The 17,415-nt window shown below is 34.0% G+C and overlaps 1 protein-coding gene across 4 annotated transcripts in view; it reads left to right on the forward strand.

Annotated features, from left to right (window-relative positions):
* LOC107558389 (mitogen-activated protein kinase kinase kinase 13-like) overlaps positions 1 to 17,243 on the forward strand; it is a 77,971-nt gene extending 60,728 nt beyond the window's left edge. For 3 of the 4 annotated variants that reach the window (XM_016242054.1, XM_016242055.1, XM_016242056.1), the window contains 13 exons: positions 2,090 to 2,276; positions 2,359 to 2,550; positions 3,543 to 3,701; positions 4,305 to 4,463; positions 5,227 to 5,335; positions 6,509 to 6,618; positions 6,704 to 6,820; positions 9,163 to 9,306; positions 10,512 to 10,734; positions 11,087 to 11,563; positions 11,865 to 11,935; positions 12,978 to 13,269; positions 16,289 to 17,243. In XM_016242054.1, coding sequence (XP_016097540.1) covers positions 2,090 to 2,276; positions 2,359 to 2,550; positions 3,543 to 3,701; positions 4,305 to 4,463; positions 5,227 to 5,335; positions 6,509 to 6,618; positions 6,704 to 6,820; positions 9,163 to 9,306; positions 10,512 to 10,734; positions 11,087 to 11,563; positions 11,865 to 11,935; positions 12,978 to 13,269; positions 16,289 to 16,390 — 2,342 coding nt within the window. In that variant the 3' untranslated portion in view covers positions 16,391 to 17,243. The remainder of the gene's footprint in view (positions 1 to 2,089; positions 2,277 to 2,358; positions 2,551 to 3,542; positions 3,702 to 4,304; positions 4,464 to 5,226; positions 5,336 to 6,508; positions 6,619 to 6,703; positions 6,821 to 9,162; positions 9,307 to 10,511; positions 10,735 to 11,086; positions 11,564 to 11,864; positions 11,936 to 12,977; positions 13,270 to 16,288) is intronic. The other variant, XM_016242057.1, reaches the window with a different exon arrangement.
* Positions 17,244 to 17,415: the final 172 nt, after the last annotated feature.

Consider the following 17,415-nt stretch of genomic DNA (forward strand, 5'->3'; position numbering starts at 1 on the left):
ATAATAGCATTTAAATAATAGTAATTATGCATAATTTACACTTTTTACTTCGGTAAAAACGTGTAACCAAGGGACTGTAAAATAAAGTGTTACCGAAAATTGTAGTTTTTCCCCAATATTTAAGCATTTTTCCTTAATCGGATATGAGTTTTGTAATTTTTTTAATCTACCGATATGTTGTTATAATTGTGTTATAAACAGAAGTAAATAAATAAATAAATATCGGTTCTGCATATCAGTTGTTGGGCACATAAACATGCAAATAATCTGTATCGGTTATATAAAAAAATTTATCTGTAGTAATTATACATTTAAATAATTTAAGTAATAGTAACATTTAAATAATTTTACATTTACATTTAGTCATTTAGCAGACACTTTTATTCAAAGTGACTTACAAATGAAGACAATTGAAGCAATCAAAATCAACAAATGAGTCTCAGTTAGCTTAACGTAGTACACGTAGCAAGGTTTTTTGTTAATTGTATAATAAATAAAAGAAAACAAATACAATACAAAAAGAATAGAGAAGCTAGTGTTAGTTTTTTTTTGTTTTTTTTTTAAAGAAAAGCAGTTAGTAAATGAACAGTGCAAGTCTAAAAGGGGCAAGTTTTTTTTTTTTTTAAGAATAGAATTAGAATAGAGAGTGCTAGAGTTAGAGGGTCAAATAAAGATGGTAGAGATGGGGTTTTAGCCAATTCTTGAAGATGTCTAAGGACTCAGCTGCTCGAATTGAGTTAATGTGGCAGGAGGGAACATTTAATGTAAAAGTCTGTGAAAGTGATTTTGTGCTTCTTTGTGATGGCACAATAAAGCAACATTCACTTGCAGAACGCAAGCTTCAAGAGGCACATAATTAATTTAGGTAAAGGGGTGCAGAGCCAGTGGTGGTTTTGTAGGCAAACATTAATGCCTTGAATTTTATGCAAGCAGCTATTGGTAGCCAGTGCAAATTGATAAACAGAGGTGTGACGTGCATTCTTTTCGGCTCATTAAAAATGTATCTTGCTGCCGCGAGTATAATAATAGTAATTATGCATGTAATTGTGTATAATTTACTGTTTTTACTTAAGGGCACTCTAAAATAGTGTTACCAAAAATTGTAGTTAGTACTATAATCTAGTTATAAAAACGTGATCTTTAGTAATTATACTTGTAGGGTAATAGTAACATTTAAGTAATAGTAATTATGCATGTTGTAATTACACATAATTTACTGTTTTTCCTTTAGTAAGTGTTACTGAAAATTTTTGTTTTTCCTCAATATTTAAGCATTTTCCGTAATCGGATATCGGTTTTGTAATATCAAATCTAACAATATGTTGTTATAGTTGTCTCAAAAACAGTAGTAAAACAATAAATGAATATCAGTTCTGCATATCGTGTTATCGGGCACAAAAACATGCAAATAGTCTATATTGGTATTGTGTTATAAAATTGATCTCTAGTAATTATACATTTAAGTAATTGAAGTAATAGTAACATTTAATAGTAATTATTCATAATTTACTGTTTTTACTTTAGTAAAAAAAATGTGTAACAAGGTCACTGTAAAAATAAAGTGTTAACGAAAAAAAAAGTTTCCGTTATTAAAGCATTTGACCATATTCGGATATTGATTTTGTAATATCAAATCTACCGATATGTTGTTATAATTGTGTCAGTGCATATCGGTTATCGTGCACATAAACATGCAAATAATCTGTATCGTATCGGTTATAAAATAATTGATCTGTAGCAATTAAATAATATAAGTCATATTAATTAACTTTATCACATGGATTTGAATAGGATTATTTTGTACCATATTGATAAAAATAGGAAGAGAAAGAAAGCACATTTTATTGTTTGTTATATACAACATGAAGTGCATTAAACATTTCTTTAAGTCAGGGTTTCCCAAACTGGAGTTTGTGAGTTTATGAAAAGCTAATAATTTAAATCATAAAAATGTCAAATTAAAGAAACAAACTGCTTTTAAAATTAAGACAATCAAAATAAAACCCTTTGGGTGAACTCTCCCTTTTAAGTTGATCTTTGCTGTGGTTTTGATTGAACAGTATGTTGAGGATGTGCTCTGATTGGTCAGTAGACATGTGGGAGGTGCCGTTTGAGGAGATCTCTGAGCTGCAGTGGCTGGGAAGCGGAGCTCAGGGCGCCGTGTTCCTCGGGAAGTTCCGCTCCGAAGAGGTCGCCATCAAGAAAGTCCGAGAGCAGAAGGAGACGGATATCAAACACCTGCGCAAGCTGAAGCACCCCAACATCATCAGCTTCAAGTAGGTCGCAATGAAAGACCAGCTAGTGGCAGTCAATATGCAGTTTTGAGTTTGACACTAAAGCGTGCTGTTTGTGTTTCAGGGGTGTTTGCACGCAGGCCCCGTGTTACTGCATCATCATGGAGTACTGTGCTCAAGGGCAGCTATACGAAGTTCTCAGGGCCGGTCGTAAGATCACGCCGCGGCTGCTGGTGGACTGGGCCTCAGGGATCGCCAGCGGCATGAACTACCTGCACCTCCACAAGATCATCCACAGAGACCTCAAATCACCTAAGTAAGACCTGTGGGATTTTAGAATTATTTAATTACTATTATAGTATTTATATATAATATTTTGAAGGAGCTTTTATCTTTATATTATTAGTAATTTAGTTATGCGCCTTTGTCATTTTTAATATTTAATATTATTTAAATGTAATAGTTTTAATATATTTTAATATTAATATTTTTAATATTTAATATGATTTAAATTGTAATATTCATTTTATTATTTAATATTTACCTTTAATTCGTTTTTTTTTTCAGTATTAGTTGTAGTAATTTTCTTACATTACTAATATTTAATATACAAAAAAAATAATGGGGTCAATTTGTCTCACAACATAACAATTGTACCCAGATTTTTAATACAATACGAGAGTTAGGTTTTTCAACTAATATTTATATTTTATTTTATTTGAACTTCATTTCGATGAACAAAAATGTGTACTTTATCAGATGCATAAAATGCTAAAATTCACTTAAAAGTACTCAAATCACATTTGTGAGTCTGGAGCTCAAAAGCAGTCTTAAGTCGCTGGGGTATATTTGTAGCAATAGCCAAAAATACATTGTATGGGTCAAAATTATAAAAAAAAATTTAATGCCAAAAATCATTAGGATATTAAATAAAGATGTTCCATAAAGATATTTAGTAAATTTCCTACTGTAAATATATCAAAACTTAATTTTTGATTAGTAATATGCATTGCTAAGAGCTTCATTTGGACAACTTTAAAGATGATTTTCTCAATATTTAGATTTTTTTGCACCCTCAGATTCCAGATATTCAAATAGTTGTATCTCGCCCAAATATTGTCCTATCCTAACAAACCATACACCAATGGAAAGCTTATTTATTCAGCTTCGGTGTATAAATCTAACCTAAAATTAAAAAATTTACCCTTGTTTTGTGTTCCAGGGTCACATATAGTATATATGGAAATACTGTAAATGGGCAATACCAATGCGTTCTGCTTCTCTGAATGTGTGTGCCTTCTTTTGCAGTGTGCTAGTCACTCAAAATGACAACGTGAAGATCTCAGACTTTGGAACATCTAAAGAGCTCAGTGACAAGAGTACGAAGATGTCATTTGCGGGTACGGTGGCCTGGATGGCTCCGGAAGTGATCCGGAATGAGCCGGTGTCAGAGAAAGTAGACATCTGGTGAGTGAGAATTAATACAGTGACACTGATAAAAATCACAAATGTTTCTTGAGCAAAAAATCAGCATATTAGAATGATTTCTGAAGGATCATGTGACACTGAAGACTGGAGAAATGAAGCTGAAAGTTTTGATCACAGCTTTGATCACAGAAATAAATTACGTTTTAAAATGTTTTCACATAGAAAAGTTATTTTAAATTGTAATAATATTTCACTGTTACAATATTTTTGATCAAATGTGACCCTGGAGCACAAAAGCAGTCTTAAGTCTCTGGAGTATATTTGTAGCAATAACCAAAAATACATTGTATGGGTCAAAATTATAGATTTTTCTTTTATGCCAAAAATCATTACTCGGCCAAATATTGTCCTATCCTAACAAACCATACATCAATGGAAAGTTTATTTATTCAGCTTCCAGATGATATATAAATCTTAATTTTGACAAATGTACCCTTATGACTTGTTTTGTGGTTCATGGTCACAAATAAATGCAGCCTTGGTGAGCAGAAGAGACTACTTTCAAAAGCATTAAAAACTCACCGACCTCAAGCGTTTGAGCAGTAGTGTAAGCAGTGTGTGCTAATTGTTGTGTGTTTGGAGGTCGTTCGGGGTGGTGATGTGGGAGCTGCTGACCGGTGAGATCCCCTATAAGGACGTGGACTCGTCTGCTATTATTTGGGGTGTGGGCAGCAACAGCCTCCATCTGCCTGTGCCGTCCACCTGTCCCGACGGCTTCAAGATCCTCATGAAACAAACCTGGTGAGACTCAGCGCCATCTACATCCAATGCTGGCTAGTTACTGCTGATTACATGCAATCTGGATTACATAATCAGATTCCAAAAAGTATGTACTTGTAATTAAAGTATATTACATTTTAAAATGCTCCTAATCAGATTACAGTTACTTTTTACATAGTTTACATTACATAGTATTCACACAAGTAATCTGAAGTAGTCAGAATACATTACCTAGATTATGTTACGAACTACAGTTTTCACCATGTAATCTGTAATCAGTAGTGGACTACAATTTATTAGTAATCTACTCAGCGCTGTCTACAACAATTACATGCTTTTGTGCTGTATTTATAATGGAAGAACATTGTTATTGTTTGTGGAATAAAGCTACACATATGAAAGGAATAATGTACAAGAAATATTTATTTGAATTTATTTTTATACTATGTGAGGGAAAAAACAAAAAGTGCATGAAGTGATACAAATGAAACCGTGTACAAGTCAATTTTAAAACTAGATTAAAAATGTTTGGCTTGAGAAAGTACTTTATGGCCAAAAGTTTAAAATTGTTGAAAACACTTGAAATGTAAAATTGAAAATAGTTCTAAAAGCTCGAATGTTTTAAGGCCATTCGGTGTCTTTGCTAGGATGTTTTTGGTAGTTGCCAGGTAGATTTTTGACCGCAGAATGCTGTGATTGGCCAATCAGAATCCAGGATTTCCAAGAGTTCTCTAAAACAGGGTTTTATTGGTCGATTGAGATGGTGTTCTTCTTGTACCTGCAGGCAAGGTAAACCCAGAAACCGGCCGTCCTTCAGGCAGATCCTTCTCCATCTGGATATCGCCTCGGCTGATGTGCTCGGGACGCCACAGGAGACCTACTTCAAATCTCAGGTGAGCAAATGTTGACTTCTACACTGACTTCTGCTGAGTCTCATCCAGAAAGAGTCACTGTGTCGTCCAGCGGCATCACTACAGAAAGAACGAGATGCAAAAGCAACATGAACCACTTATCCAATTGTTTCTCAGTTCTCTAATAGTTCTATAAATAAGAACTACGTCGCTAAAATAAAATTGCAAATTGCATTCAACGAACATGCAGCATGAAAACTGTAGTGTGGTTCATGAACAAACGACTCTTTTGACTCGGTTCTGTAATGCATCTGTCAAAAAGAATCACAAATCAGCCTCAAATTTTATGAGTTGCTTGTTTGATTCATCTAAAAGAGTTAATTAAACCATTATGGTATGTTAATGATTTCATGTGTATGTTTGTGTGCGACTAGTGTTATTTTAGGATTATTTAAAAACTATTTATAAATATTTATAATTATTTTAGTAATTAATTTGAATGCTTTTTTTGTCGTATTTGTCATTTTTAATAGTTTTTGCTTTTTTAATATTTCTATTTAACTTGAATTTATATTTCCGTTTTCATTTCAGTTAATTTGTCAACATTTCAATTTTTTTTAAGTTTTCTTAAGTTTTTCATCTAATGTTTATATTTTATTTTATTTCAGCTTTATAGCAATTACCGAAAACAATTTTTAAGAGACAATTTTTCAATAACAGTATATTGTCTGTGGCAATTAGCTTTTATCTTAATGTTGTAACTTTTTATTTAAATGTTTTTTTTTTGTAATGTTATAATTTTTTGCTTTTTAATATTTCTATTTAGCTTGAATTTATTTTTTTTCAGTTTTAGTTAGAATTTTATATCAGCTAGTCAGCATTTCTAATTTTAAGTTCTTTATTTAATATTTATATTTTAATTTATTTCAGCTTTTTTCAAGTACCAAAAACATTTAATTCTTTTAATGGTCACACTTTAGTTCGGGGACCAATTCTCACTATTAACTACAACTTTTGCCTCAAACTCCTAATTTGCTGCTTATTAATAGTTGGTAAGGTAGTTAAGTTTAGGAAAATGTGGTCATGCAGAATAAGGCATTAATATGTGCTTTATAAGTTCTAATAAACTGTCAATATGCTACTATTCATGCTTATTTGTCCCCAAACTAAAGTGTTACCATTTTAAATTCACCCTAACAATCTTGTCTGTGGCAGGCGGAGTGGAGAGAGGAAGTGAAGAAGCATTTCGAGAAGATCAAAAGCGAAGGCACCTGCATCCACCGACTGGACGAGGAGCTGATTCGCCGCAGAAGAGACGAACTCAGGTTAGAGCAGACGAATCGCACACAACAGCAGAACACAGAGCGGGACTGTCTGTTATGTGCTGTCTCACTGTCTCGTGCGTTTCAGACACGCTCTGGATATCCGAGAGCATTACGAGAGGAAACTGGAGCGAGCTAACAACCTGTACATGGAGCTCAGCGCTATCATGCTGCAGCTGGAGGTGCGAGAGAAAGAGCTGCTCAAGTAAGTCCTTCATGCTTTGCAAAAGATGCAAATTAATTAATTAAATAAATTAAGTAATAAAGTAATTAAAAATATTTTTAATAATAATTCTAAAATAAAAACACTAAATAAAATAAAACACAAAAACTATATTAAAAATTATATTCGTTTAACTGCCTTGTTATGTGAACTTTAGCCGACATCAGAGAACCATGAACATGCAAGTGTATTTTTAAATGATTGAAATATGTGAGCCTGGAGCACAAAAGCAGTGTTAAGTCGCTGGGGTGTATTTGTAGCAATAGCCAACAATACATTGTATGGGTCAAAATTATAGATTTTTCTTTTATGCCAAAAATCATTAGGATATTAAGTAAAGATCATGTTCCATGAAGATATTTTGTACATTTCCTACCGTGAATATATCAAAACTTAATTTTTGATTAGTAATATGCATTGCTAAGAACTTCATTTGGACAACTTTAAAGATGATTTTCTCAATATTTATATCTCGGCCAAATATTGTCAGATCCTAACAAACCATATGACTGGTTTTGTGGTCCAGGGTCACATATTTACTTAAAATCTCAGGGTGAGAACCTAATTGAGAGATGTAAACTCAGAATTGTGAGATAAAATGTCACAGTTGCTTTAATTTTTTTTCATTCTGTGCTTCCATATCAAACCAACTGATCATTGTAGTCAAGTTTGTTCGAAATACAGTGTATTAAATATTTACCTACAGATATTTGACTAATGTTGAAAAGTGCCATATTTGAGTGATGATTTGAATTTAATTAAATAATTTCAAACTGATTCAAACTGATCTGATTCAGAAAAATGAATCAAACTAATGTATTTTTATTATTTTTAAAGTTTAAATATCTAAGAGTGTGTTCACACCAGACGCGAATGTAATTATTAGTGCGAGTAGATTACATACAAAGTCAACGCAAAGACGCGAATAGAGGCAAATTCGCACCGAATGAAGCGTTTGCCGCGAATGCACGATATTCGCCTCAATCGCGTCTTCCACGCAAGTTAAAAAATTTCAACTCGAGCAGAAAATTTGCATGAAAATCAGCGAAGAGTTTCTTGACACGTCCAGTTGAATCAGACAATAAAAGAGAGCATTATTGTAGCCGCTGTTATTATATAGGTCTGGAGCATAGAAGACAGTTAAAATCAGTTGTAGTAGTAGTTGTATTTTATTAGCATGGCTACAGAGTTGCTGCTATCAATAATAAAAATAATAGTAATATCAGTGTGTATATATACAGTAGTAGAAGACAGTTAAAATCAGTTGTAGTAGTATTTGTATTTTATTAGCATGGCTACAGAGTTGCTGCTATCAATAATAAAAATAATAGTAATATCAGTGTATATATACAGTAGTAAAATGTAACACACACATTAATGCAGGATCCTAACGTTACTCATCCTCCTCTGGATGGTGCTGTGAACCCAGACACGTCGGCGTTTGGCTTTCCATTGTATTTGGGACTTTTTGACAACAGGTACAAAACATCGATTGTAGTTAACTCCACCATGGTTGATCGTGCTGTTTTTATTCACATTTTATTTTAGTCTTAACACGTTCATGCAAGTCAGGAAACTAGGATCAAGAAACTAGTTACTATAATCTCATAAATAAGCGGTCATTCAGTTTGCATTGTATCTAATTTTGTGTGAATTACTTCTGGCAGTCTAATCCAATAATGAGTCAAGTAAGAGATTTTAAAATAGAGTACTTTCAGCGATGCACATATTCGCTTCGCGTCTAGTGTGAACACACCGTTAGTCTTAACACGTTCATGCAAGTCAGGAAACTAGGATCAAGAAACTAGTTACTATAATCTCATAAATAAGCGGTCATTCAGTTTGCATTGTATCTAATTTTGTGTGAATTACTTCTGGCAGTCTAATCCAATAATGAGTCAAGTAAGAGATTTTAAAATAGAGTACTTTCAGTTCATTCATTACACTGGAAATGTAGGAGGTCAGCTAGGTGTTTCATGCATAATGTGCACAGTAATCATACTTTATACTGCAGAAATCGCTTTTCTGATGCCGATTATGCTGTGTGCGTCTCTCTCTCTCTCTCTCTCTCTCTCTCTCTCTCTCTCGTTTGTCTGTTTATTGGCATGAAATTACTCATGAAAGAATGTAATGAGTCTGAACTCTGACCCTGTCTGTGCCTGAATGATGCAGACGTCTTTCTGAAACTCTAATTAAATCTAATCTGCTTAAAGCTGGACCTGGCTCGTGCCGTTTGCATGACCCACATTCTCACTGAACGATCATTCAGTCAAATCTCACTTCTGCTTTTACTGAATCTGAACGTTTGCCGTGTTTTATTGCAGGAGGGAGCAGGCTGTGGAGAAGAAGCATCCCGGCACGTACAAACGCCACCTGGTTCGGCCCATTGTGCGGCCCAACGCTGTTGAGAAGCTCATTAAGAAAAAGAGCAGCATGAACCATAAGCCCGGGACACAGCAGCCAAAGAGGTGAGCGATCCGTGAAGACATGGCCTATGTGCTGTTTGTGGTGTCTGTATCATAATATATTTAATAGTTTAACCAAGGGATTCACAAAATGAGGTTTGCGCTCCCCCGGGGGTTCATGAGGGAACTGCAGGGGGTTTGTGAGTTGATGAAAGGCTAGCAATGAATTAAAAATGTATTACATTTAAAACAAATGAATAATTAATTGAAATAATAAATCATATAAATAATAATAAAATTATTTAAAAAATAACTTATATTTTTCTTCAAAAATGAAAAGATAGTTATTAAAATTATTACAATTAATTATTTAATAATGTATTAAAAATTATACATTTCAGTAATAAACTAATTATTAAAATACATAAATAAACTAAGTTTAAAATAAATGGAAAATAATACAAATGAAAGTTATTTCAAATTAATTAATTATTAGTCATATTAATATTCATTCATATGAATTAATGAAAGCAATTAAAAAGAAAAGAAAGTTATTAAAATAAGTAAGCTAATAATTTATTAAAAAATAACAAATATCACGAATAAAGTTATAAAAATCTAATATTAAAATAATTTTTAAATGAAAAGCAAATAAAGTACAAAGTATAAATTAATTAAAACAAAAATAATAAATATAAATAATAAAAAGATTTATTGAAAAAATAAATAACAATTATTTTAAAATAAAATAAAAAATGAGTTAAAGTAATAAATAAACTAATAACTATTTCAAAATAATAAATATCAATAATAAAAATAATTATTTAGAATAATAAAAAAACATACAAATATTTTTTAAATAAAAAAAACAATCAAAAACAAATGCGAATGTGTTGATAAATTACTGACATATTAGCTTAAAATCTAAGGGGGACTTCATGTAAATATTGTTGGTCAAATGGGTTTGGCTGACAAAAAAGGTCTGGGAATGGTTTATTTGTCCAGAAAAAGGGTTTTACTGAACAACGTGATGAACGTAATGTTCTAGAAACGTCATTTACTTTCTATTATTGTATTTTTATTGTTTTAAATTGTATTCAGTATCTTGATATGTAATTTTTTTTGGTCAGTGTGTGATTATTTTCCATGAATATGGAAACACGGATGGATAATTTGTAGTTAAAGTCAGCGATACTGTGCTGAATGAAATGGTATCCGTGATGAATTCTTCATGAGGTCATTAACCCAGTGCATGTGATCTCCTGCAGGCCGGATCTGCTGCGCTCTGAGGGCATTCCCAGCGTCGAGCCTCTTCCGGCTCCGTCCCCGTTGTCAGGAAGCCCAAAAGTGTCCACCCCGCCTGGGAAAACCCGGTACCGCAGTAAACCCCGCCACCGGAGGGCCAACAGCAAAGGCAGTCACAACGAGTTCCCAGGAGCCCTCAAACCCAACTCGGCCCCGTCGGAGGAACAGCAGCCCCTACAGGACAGGGTTCGTACTGTCATGAAAAACCTGGAAAAGTCATGGAATTTTAAAACGGCGATTTCCAGGCCTGGAAAGGTTTTGGAAAAATAAATAAACCCAGAAGGTTTTGGAAAAGTCATGGAAATGTATTTCACAAATCTCTGTATAACAGAATATGTTTAATCAGGACCTGAATTTCGGTGCGGGATTGCGCATATATCGCATAGTTTTACTCATTCCCGCAGCTTTTGAGTTTAAAATGAGGGAAATTCCTGGAAATTTATAGATCTTATTGTAAAATAAACATTGGGTCATGAATATTGTCTCAAAAGTCAATATAATATAAATGTATTGGGAAAAATTTGTGCGAACCCTGCAGGAGCAAAGCTACCATCACCATCATCTCCCTCGGCCCGAGGGTCCGCTGTTACCGGTGAAGAGCCGCGAAAATGCCGTAGCCACCTGCGCTAACAACCTGCGCTACTTCGGCCCGGCCGCCGCTCTCCGCAGCCCGCAGACCGACCACCTGCAGCAGAGGCTGTCCGGCTCCAGCCCTGACCTCATTTCCACCGCCGTGGACGCCGATTCACGCCACCGCAGGTCCTCCGTCCCTCCGTCCGCGGGCTCCGGTGCCTGCTGCCAGGCGCATCCGTTCCCCGGCTGCATGCACTGTCAGGAGACGCCGGCCGCTCCCAGCCACCCCGAGCTCCCGCATTACTCACTGCTGAGCACGTGCGAAGAAACGCCGCCCGCCGGCAAGAGAGCGATGGAGCCCACGGCTGAGGGAGAAGCAACGGGAGAGCAGCCGGAGCAGAGATCCAGCGGCCTGCTGCACTCGCTCAGACCTCTGAGAAACGTGAGTCTGAATGACACTTGCATTAAAGCAATTATGGGTAATGATGAAAGGTTCATATTTTGGTTTTGGGAGTCCCCAACATCAGGTTGACATGCATGCAAGGTTTTACTGTCACCTTTGACCAATTTAATGCATTCTTGCTGAATAAAAGTGTTAATTTCTATATTTAAAAAAAATAGTTTAGTAATTTATTCAATATAATCAGACACGTATGATGGGGATATGAAACTGTTCTGCATATGATCCAGGTGTTTTATTTGTGTATGTGATTTTAACATGATCTGTTGTATGTGTCCGTCAGGCGGGAGACGAGTCGTCTGAGGAAGAGGAAGGAGAGGTTGACAGCGAGGTGGAGTTTCCACGCAGACAGCGGTGAGTCTGCTTTGATGATTGATAATTAATCATTTCTGTCACGATTCCCCAGAAGCCTTGAATGAATCAGGTCATCTTTAAACCTGTGTGTTTCTCTACCATTAGCCACAGAACAAGTATTTTTTTAAATGTGACCCAGGACCACAAAACCAGTCATAAAGGTCAATTTTTTTGAAATTGAGATTTATAAATAATTTATAAATTTACAAATGAAGTCTTTAGCAATGCATATTAATAAAAAAAAAATTGTTTTAAAATAATAATTAAAAAAATAAATAAATAATTAAGTTTTGGTATATTTATGGTAGGAAATTTACAAAATATCTTCATGGAACATGATCTTTATCCTAATGACATTTTTGATTACGTGTAATTTGTAACTAACTGCATGATTTTTACTGTCCATAGTCACCACTAATAACCTACTCCTAAATGTAATGTAGAAACTTAATATTTTCTGTAAAGCTGCTTTGCAACTATTGGTATCGTGAAAAGTGCTATACAAATAAACTTGAATTGAACTGAATTTTTGGCAAAGAAGAAAAATCTATAATTTTGACCCATACAATGTATTTTTGGGTATTGCTACAAATATGTGACCCTGGAGCACAAAACCAGTCATAAGGGTCAATTTTTCGAAATTGAGATTTATACATCATCTGAAAGCTGAATAAATAAGCTCTCCATTGATGTATGGTTTGTTAGGATAGGACAATATTTGGCAGAGATACAACTATTTGAAAATCTGGAATCTGAGGGTGCAAAAAAATCAAAATATTGAGAAAATCATCTTTAAAGTTGTCCAAATGAAGTTCTTAGCAATGCATAATACTAATCAAAAATGAAGTTTTGATATATTTACAGTAGGACATTTACAAAATATCTTCATGGAACATGATCTTTACTTAATATCCTAATGATTTTTGGCATAAAAGAAAAATCAATAATTTTGACCCATACAATGTATTTTTGGCTATTGCTGCAAATAAACCCGTGCTACTTAAGGGTCACAAATGTCGTTTTCCTCCTGCTCTGTTTCCAGGCCTCATCGCTGCATGAGCAGCTTCCAGTCGTACTCCACCTTCAGCTCGGAGAACCTGTCGGTGTCTGACGGCGAGGAGGGAAACACCAGCGATCACTCACACAGCGGCCCGCTGGAGCAGCTCAGCGCCAGTCAGGAGGAGCATCTGGACGAGCTCCTGTCCCACACGCCTGAGATCCCCATCGACATCTCCACGCAGTCCGACGGCCTGTCCGATAAAGAGTGCGCCGTCCGCCGGGTCAAGACCCAGATCTCTCTGGGCAAACTGTGTGCTGATGAGCACAGCTACGAGGTGAACGCTCGCTCTTATTTCAGCCAAACTCATTCACGTTAATTAGGGCTGCACAATTAATCGACTTTCTAATCACAATTAAAATTATGGATGCCAAAATTCAAAACGGCAATTAATCGTTCAAAGTCCACTTATATTATCTGCACGCTTTTTTCTTTCTACAGGTTATCTTAAGGGTTTTTCCATTCTTTTAGTTTTAGTATACCATTCATATTTGTACTTTTTTTTTATAATTTAAAGAAGAAACCAATCCGATGTATATTTGACATTTGAGGCTTAATACTATAGAAAAACACTAAAAAAAACACTTATTTTTTATTCATATAAAAATACGGCATGCAGTTGCATCAAACAATGGTATAAACATCATTCAATGTAAATTGTGATAATCGTAATTAATAAATGCAATTACAATTTCAAGGGAATAATCGTCAGTTATGATTTTTGTCATAATCGTGCAGCCCTAATGTGAAACGGTTCTTTTAAATCGGGAACTGCAGGGGGTTCATGAGGATATGAGAAGCTAATCATTTGAAATAGATACATAATTAAAAAATAAAAACAATCAAAACTGTTGCTAATATAAATTCAAATAAATAATTTTTAAACAATCAAAATCAAACTCTCAATGATATATAAATACATAATTTAAAATAAACACTCAAAAAAAAAAAAGTGTATGAAATATTTGGAATCATTTTAAAATAAAATAAATCATTTTAAAATCAGAACAAAGCAAAACGCTTACTAAAATATTGTGTATTTTACCTATTTGTAAAATAAAAACAATACAATTAAATATTATTAAATATTTGACAAATTAAAATAAACAAAACTATTCATTCGTTTCTTAAACGGTTACAATTACGTAAGCAGTTACTAAAAAATAAAAATGTTTGGGATGGTTTTAAATAAAATAAAACAAAATAAAACTCTTACTGTTTTTTTTATGTAGACTATGTATCTGAAGTAAATTACAATTTTAGTAAATGCATAATTTGTTTTTAATAAAACTTATCAAAATAATACAACTGAATAATATTAAATATTAGTCAAATAAAAAAGAAATCATTTTAAAATAAAATCAATCAAAATAAAATAAAAAGATTATATATTTTATCTGAAATAAATTAAAATGAAAATAAATACATAATTTTAAAATGAAAACCATCAAATTAAATTGATTACCAAAAAATATGAAGTATTTTAAATAAATTAAAATAAAATTAATCATTTTAAAATGGAAAACAAAATATAATGTATTGTCTTTTTCCTTTTTATTTGATATACATTAATGTAACTACAAAATTACGTTTAAAAACTGAATAAAAGAATAAAACGATTACTAAAACTATGAAATATTTGAAATAAATTAAAATAATAATTTATCTTAAATTAAACTCAAGTAACTAAATAATTTTAAAATAAAATACTTTATCATGTGACCATTAAGCGCCATTAGAGAACTGTGAACATGCAAATGTGTTGTTAAATAAGTGAAATATTAACTTGAAATCTCAGGGGCTACTTTAAATAAATAATTTTAGCTCAAGTGGCTTGACTGAAAAAAAGGTTTGGGACCTGCTCAAAAAATAATTCAGTGACTCTTTTTGGAACTGAATCAACAAATTCATCGAAAAGATCCGACTCAAGCAAATGATTCATCCAGGATCAGAATCATAATGTATCCGGATGACATTATACTGAAGAATGATTATCAGTGTTTTTGATGAGAACGTAATGTGCTGAATTCTTTGATTTCTTTAATACAGGGGTTCCCAAACTTTTCCATTTCATGACCTGCCTAGACAAGTATAATCTAGTTCACCAAAATATTTCGGCTCAAAAAACTAATGACTTTACTTTAAGTTTTAATATGGCAGAAATTAAGTATTTAAGAAAAATAACCATTTTATTTTATAGTACAACGGTAAAATTTCACTACTAATATATACGTTTTGATTTCTTTGCTTACAGACGTTAAAATATGCAGCATGTCCATAAAAACTCGAAACACGCGCACTCCGTGAACTGTAATCTGCTGCGAGTGTTAAATTTAATTGTGATTCAAAAGCGACATGCAAAAGCGCCTGTTTTAAAAATATTTTTAATTTTTGGATTTTGAAAAGCCTGTTGACCTCTGCCATTTATCTACAGTAAGGTGATATTGGAAGTTCGTTAAACATTCATTTCTTATTTATTTGGTTCCACAGCGTTTGCTGATTTTTATTTATTTAAACTGTGTATTTTATTTTTTATTTTATATCAAGTCTCCAAGCTTTCTTATTAGTCTTGCTAATAAACGTCCTACGTCTCTTATTCATTTGGTTCCACAGTGTTTACTGATCTTCAGTTTTGTATACCTAAACTTTGTGTAAGTTATTTGTTATAAAATATTTTAAATTTTTGGATTTTGAAAAGCCTGTTGACCTCTGCCATTTATCTACAGTAAGGTGATATTGGAAGTTCGTTAAACATTAATTTCTTATTTATTTGGTTCCACAGCGTTTGCTGATTTTTATTTATTTAAACTGTGTATTTTATTTTTTATTTTATATCAAGTCTCCAAGCTTTCTTATTAGTCTTGCTAATAAACGTCCTACGTCTCTTATTCATTTGGTTCCACAGTGTTTACTGATCTTCAGTTTTGTATACCTAAACTTTGTGTAAGTTATTTGTTATTTTATATTAGGCATATAGCATGGTGTGTTTTTATTCGTTTTGTTAATAAAATGTTCTAGTTGTATTTTGTTGCCGAATTGCCGCTAATTTGAAAGTGAAATTAAAATCCGCACGCGCTTTTAAGCTATTTAAAAGTGAAGGAAAGTGAGGAAAAGAAAGAAAACTCAACCAAACTAAAAACAAACAACTGCTTAACGCCGAATTGCCGCTAATTTGCAAGTGAAAGTAAATACAAGCTATTTAAAATGCCCTCACCGTCACAACCCTAGCCTTATATAATGAACTTAAATAGATCTTCCTGTTTGTTCATCTCTCTCTCTCTCTCTCTCTCTCTCAGAATCCCCTGCATTTCAGAGATTGCGACTGCGACACGTCGGATGCAGAATGTTCCGACGCCACCATCAGGAACAAACAGCCCTGCGCACCTTCATCCTGGTGAGCGCCAGCCTTCGGAGGAAACACGGCAATAATCCACGCCTGACCCGTCTGATCAGCCCTTCCCATAATCCCCCTCTCTCTCTCTCTCTGAGCATCTCAGGCAGATTCCTCTGAAGTGATAATGTAGCTAGAGTAACACGCATAATTTATTTTATTACGTGCCGGAGGAAACGCAAAACAAAATCAGGAACTCGAATAACAACGACAACAGAGCATAAATTCAGAGCGTTAGCGCTCAAGTGTTCAAGGCGACTCGATTTGAACCAGTTAGTTAGTTAGACGGTGATTGCGGTCTGCGAGAATGTGTGTATATATGTCTGTAGGAAGTGGAACGTGAGCGAAAGTGTTAAGTGCGTAGCTTGAGGATCCATTCCGTGATGGGACCCGCCAGACGTGTGTCTCTGGCCACCTGCTACTTCCTGAGTTTACAGAAACTTTAGTTTGAGCACCAGCAGGAACGATGTCCTTCCTTGTTTCTTTTGCCCTTTTTGACTTCCAAGACGTGTGGAAATATCCCAGCATGCCTGCTTGGTCGGCAATTGATCAGCCAATCAGACTGCTGCTGCTGCTCACCTCTACGGACGAACAGGAAGTCAAAGAACAACTGCTCTAGCGGAACAACGTCTTTAACGATCAAATCAGTGTTTGAAGCGAACCCGAGCAGCTTTTTTCCTCATCTCAGGACTGTGCTTGAAGAGACGCTGCGGACATAAGTGTGACATCAACCACAAAGAGTTTCTTTTCTTCCGTCGTCTTTATGTTGACGTGAAAAATGACGATGTGCACTGCTGGTCAAAAGATTGAAGTGATGAAGATTTGTAATGTTTTTTGGAAGAAAAAAAAGGCTCTTTTGTTCATTGAGGCTGCGTTTATTTGATCAAAAATGCAGTAAAATCTGTAAAATTGTGAAATATTTTTTACAATTTCAAATAGCTGTTTTCTTTGGGAATATATTGTAAACTGTAAGTTATGTCTATGATCAAAGCTGTATTTTCAGTATCATTACTCCAGTTTTCAGTGTCACAT

This window comes from Sinocyclocheilus grahami, unplaced genomic scaffold (assembly GCF_001515645.1).
Source record: "Sinocyclocheilus grahami isolate Dianchi unplaced genomic scaffold, SAMN03320097.WGS_v1.1 scaffold644.1, whole genome shotgun sequence".
Lineage (NCBI taxonomy): Eukaryota > Metazoa > Chordata > Actinopteri > Cypriniformes > Cyprinidae > Sinocyclocheilus > Sinocyclocheilus grahami.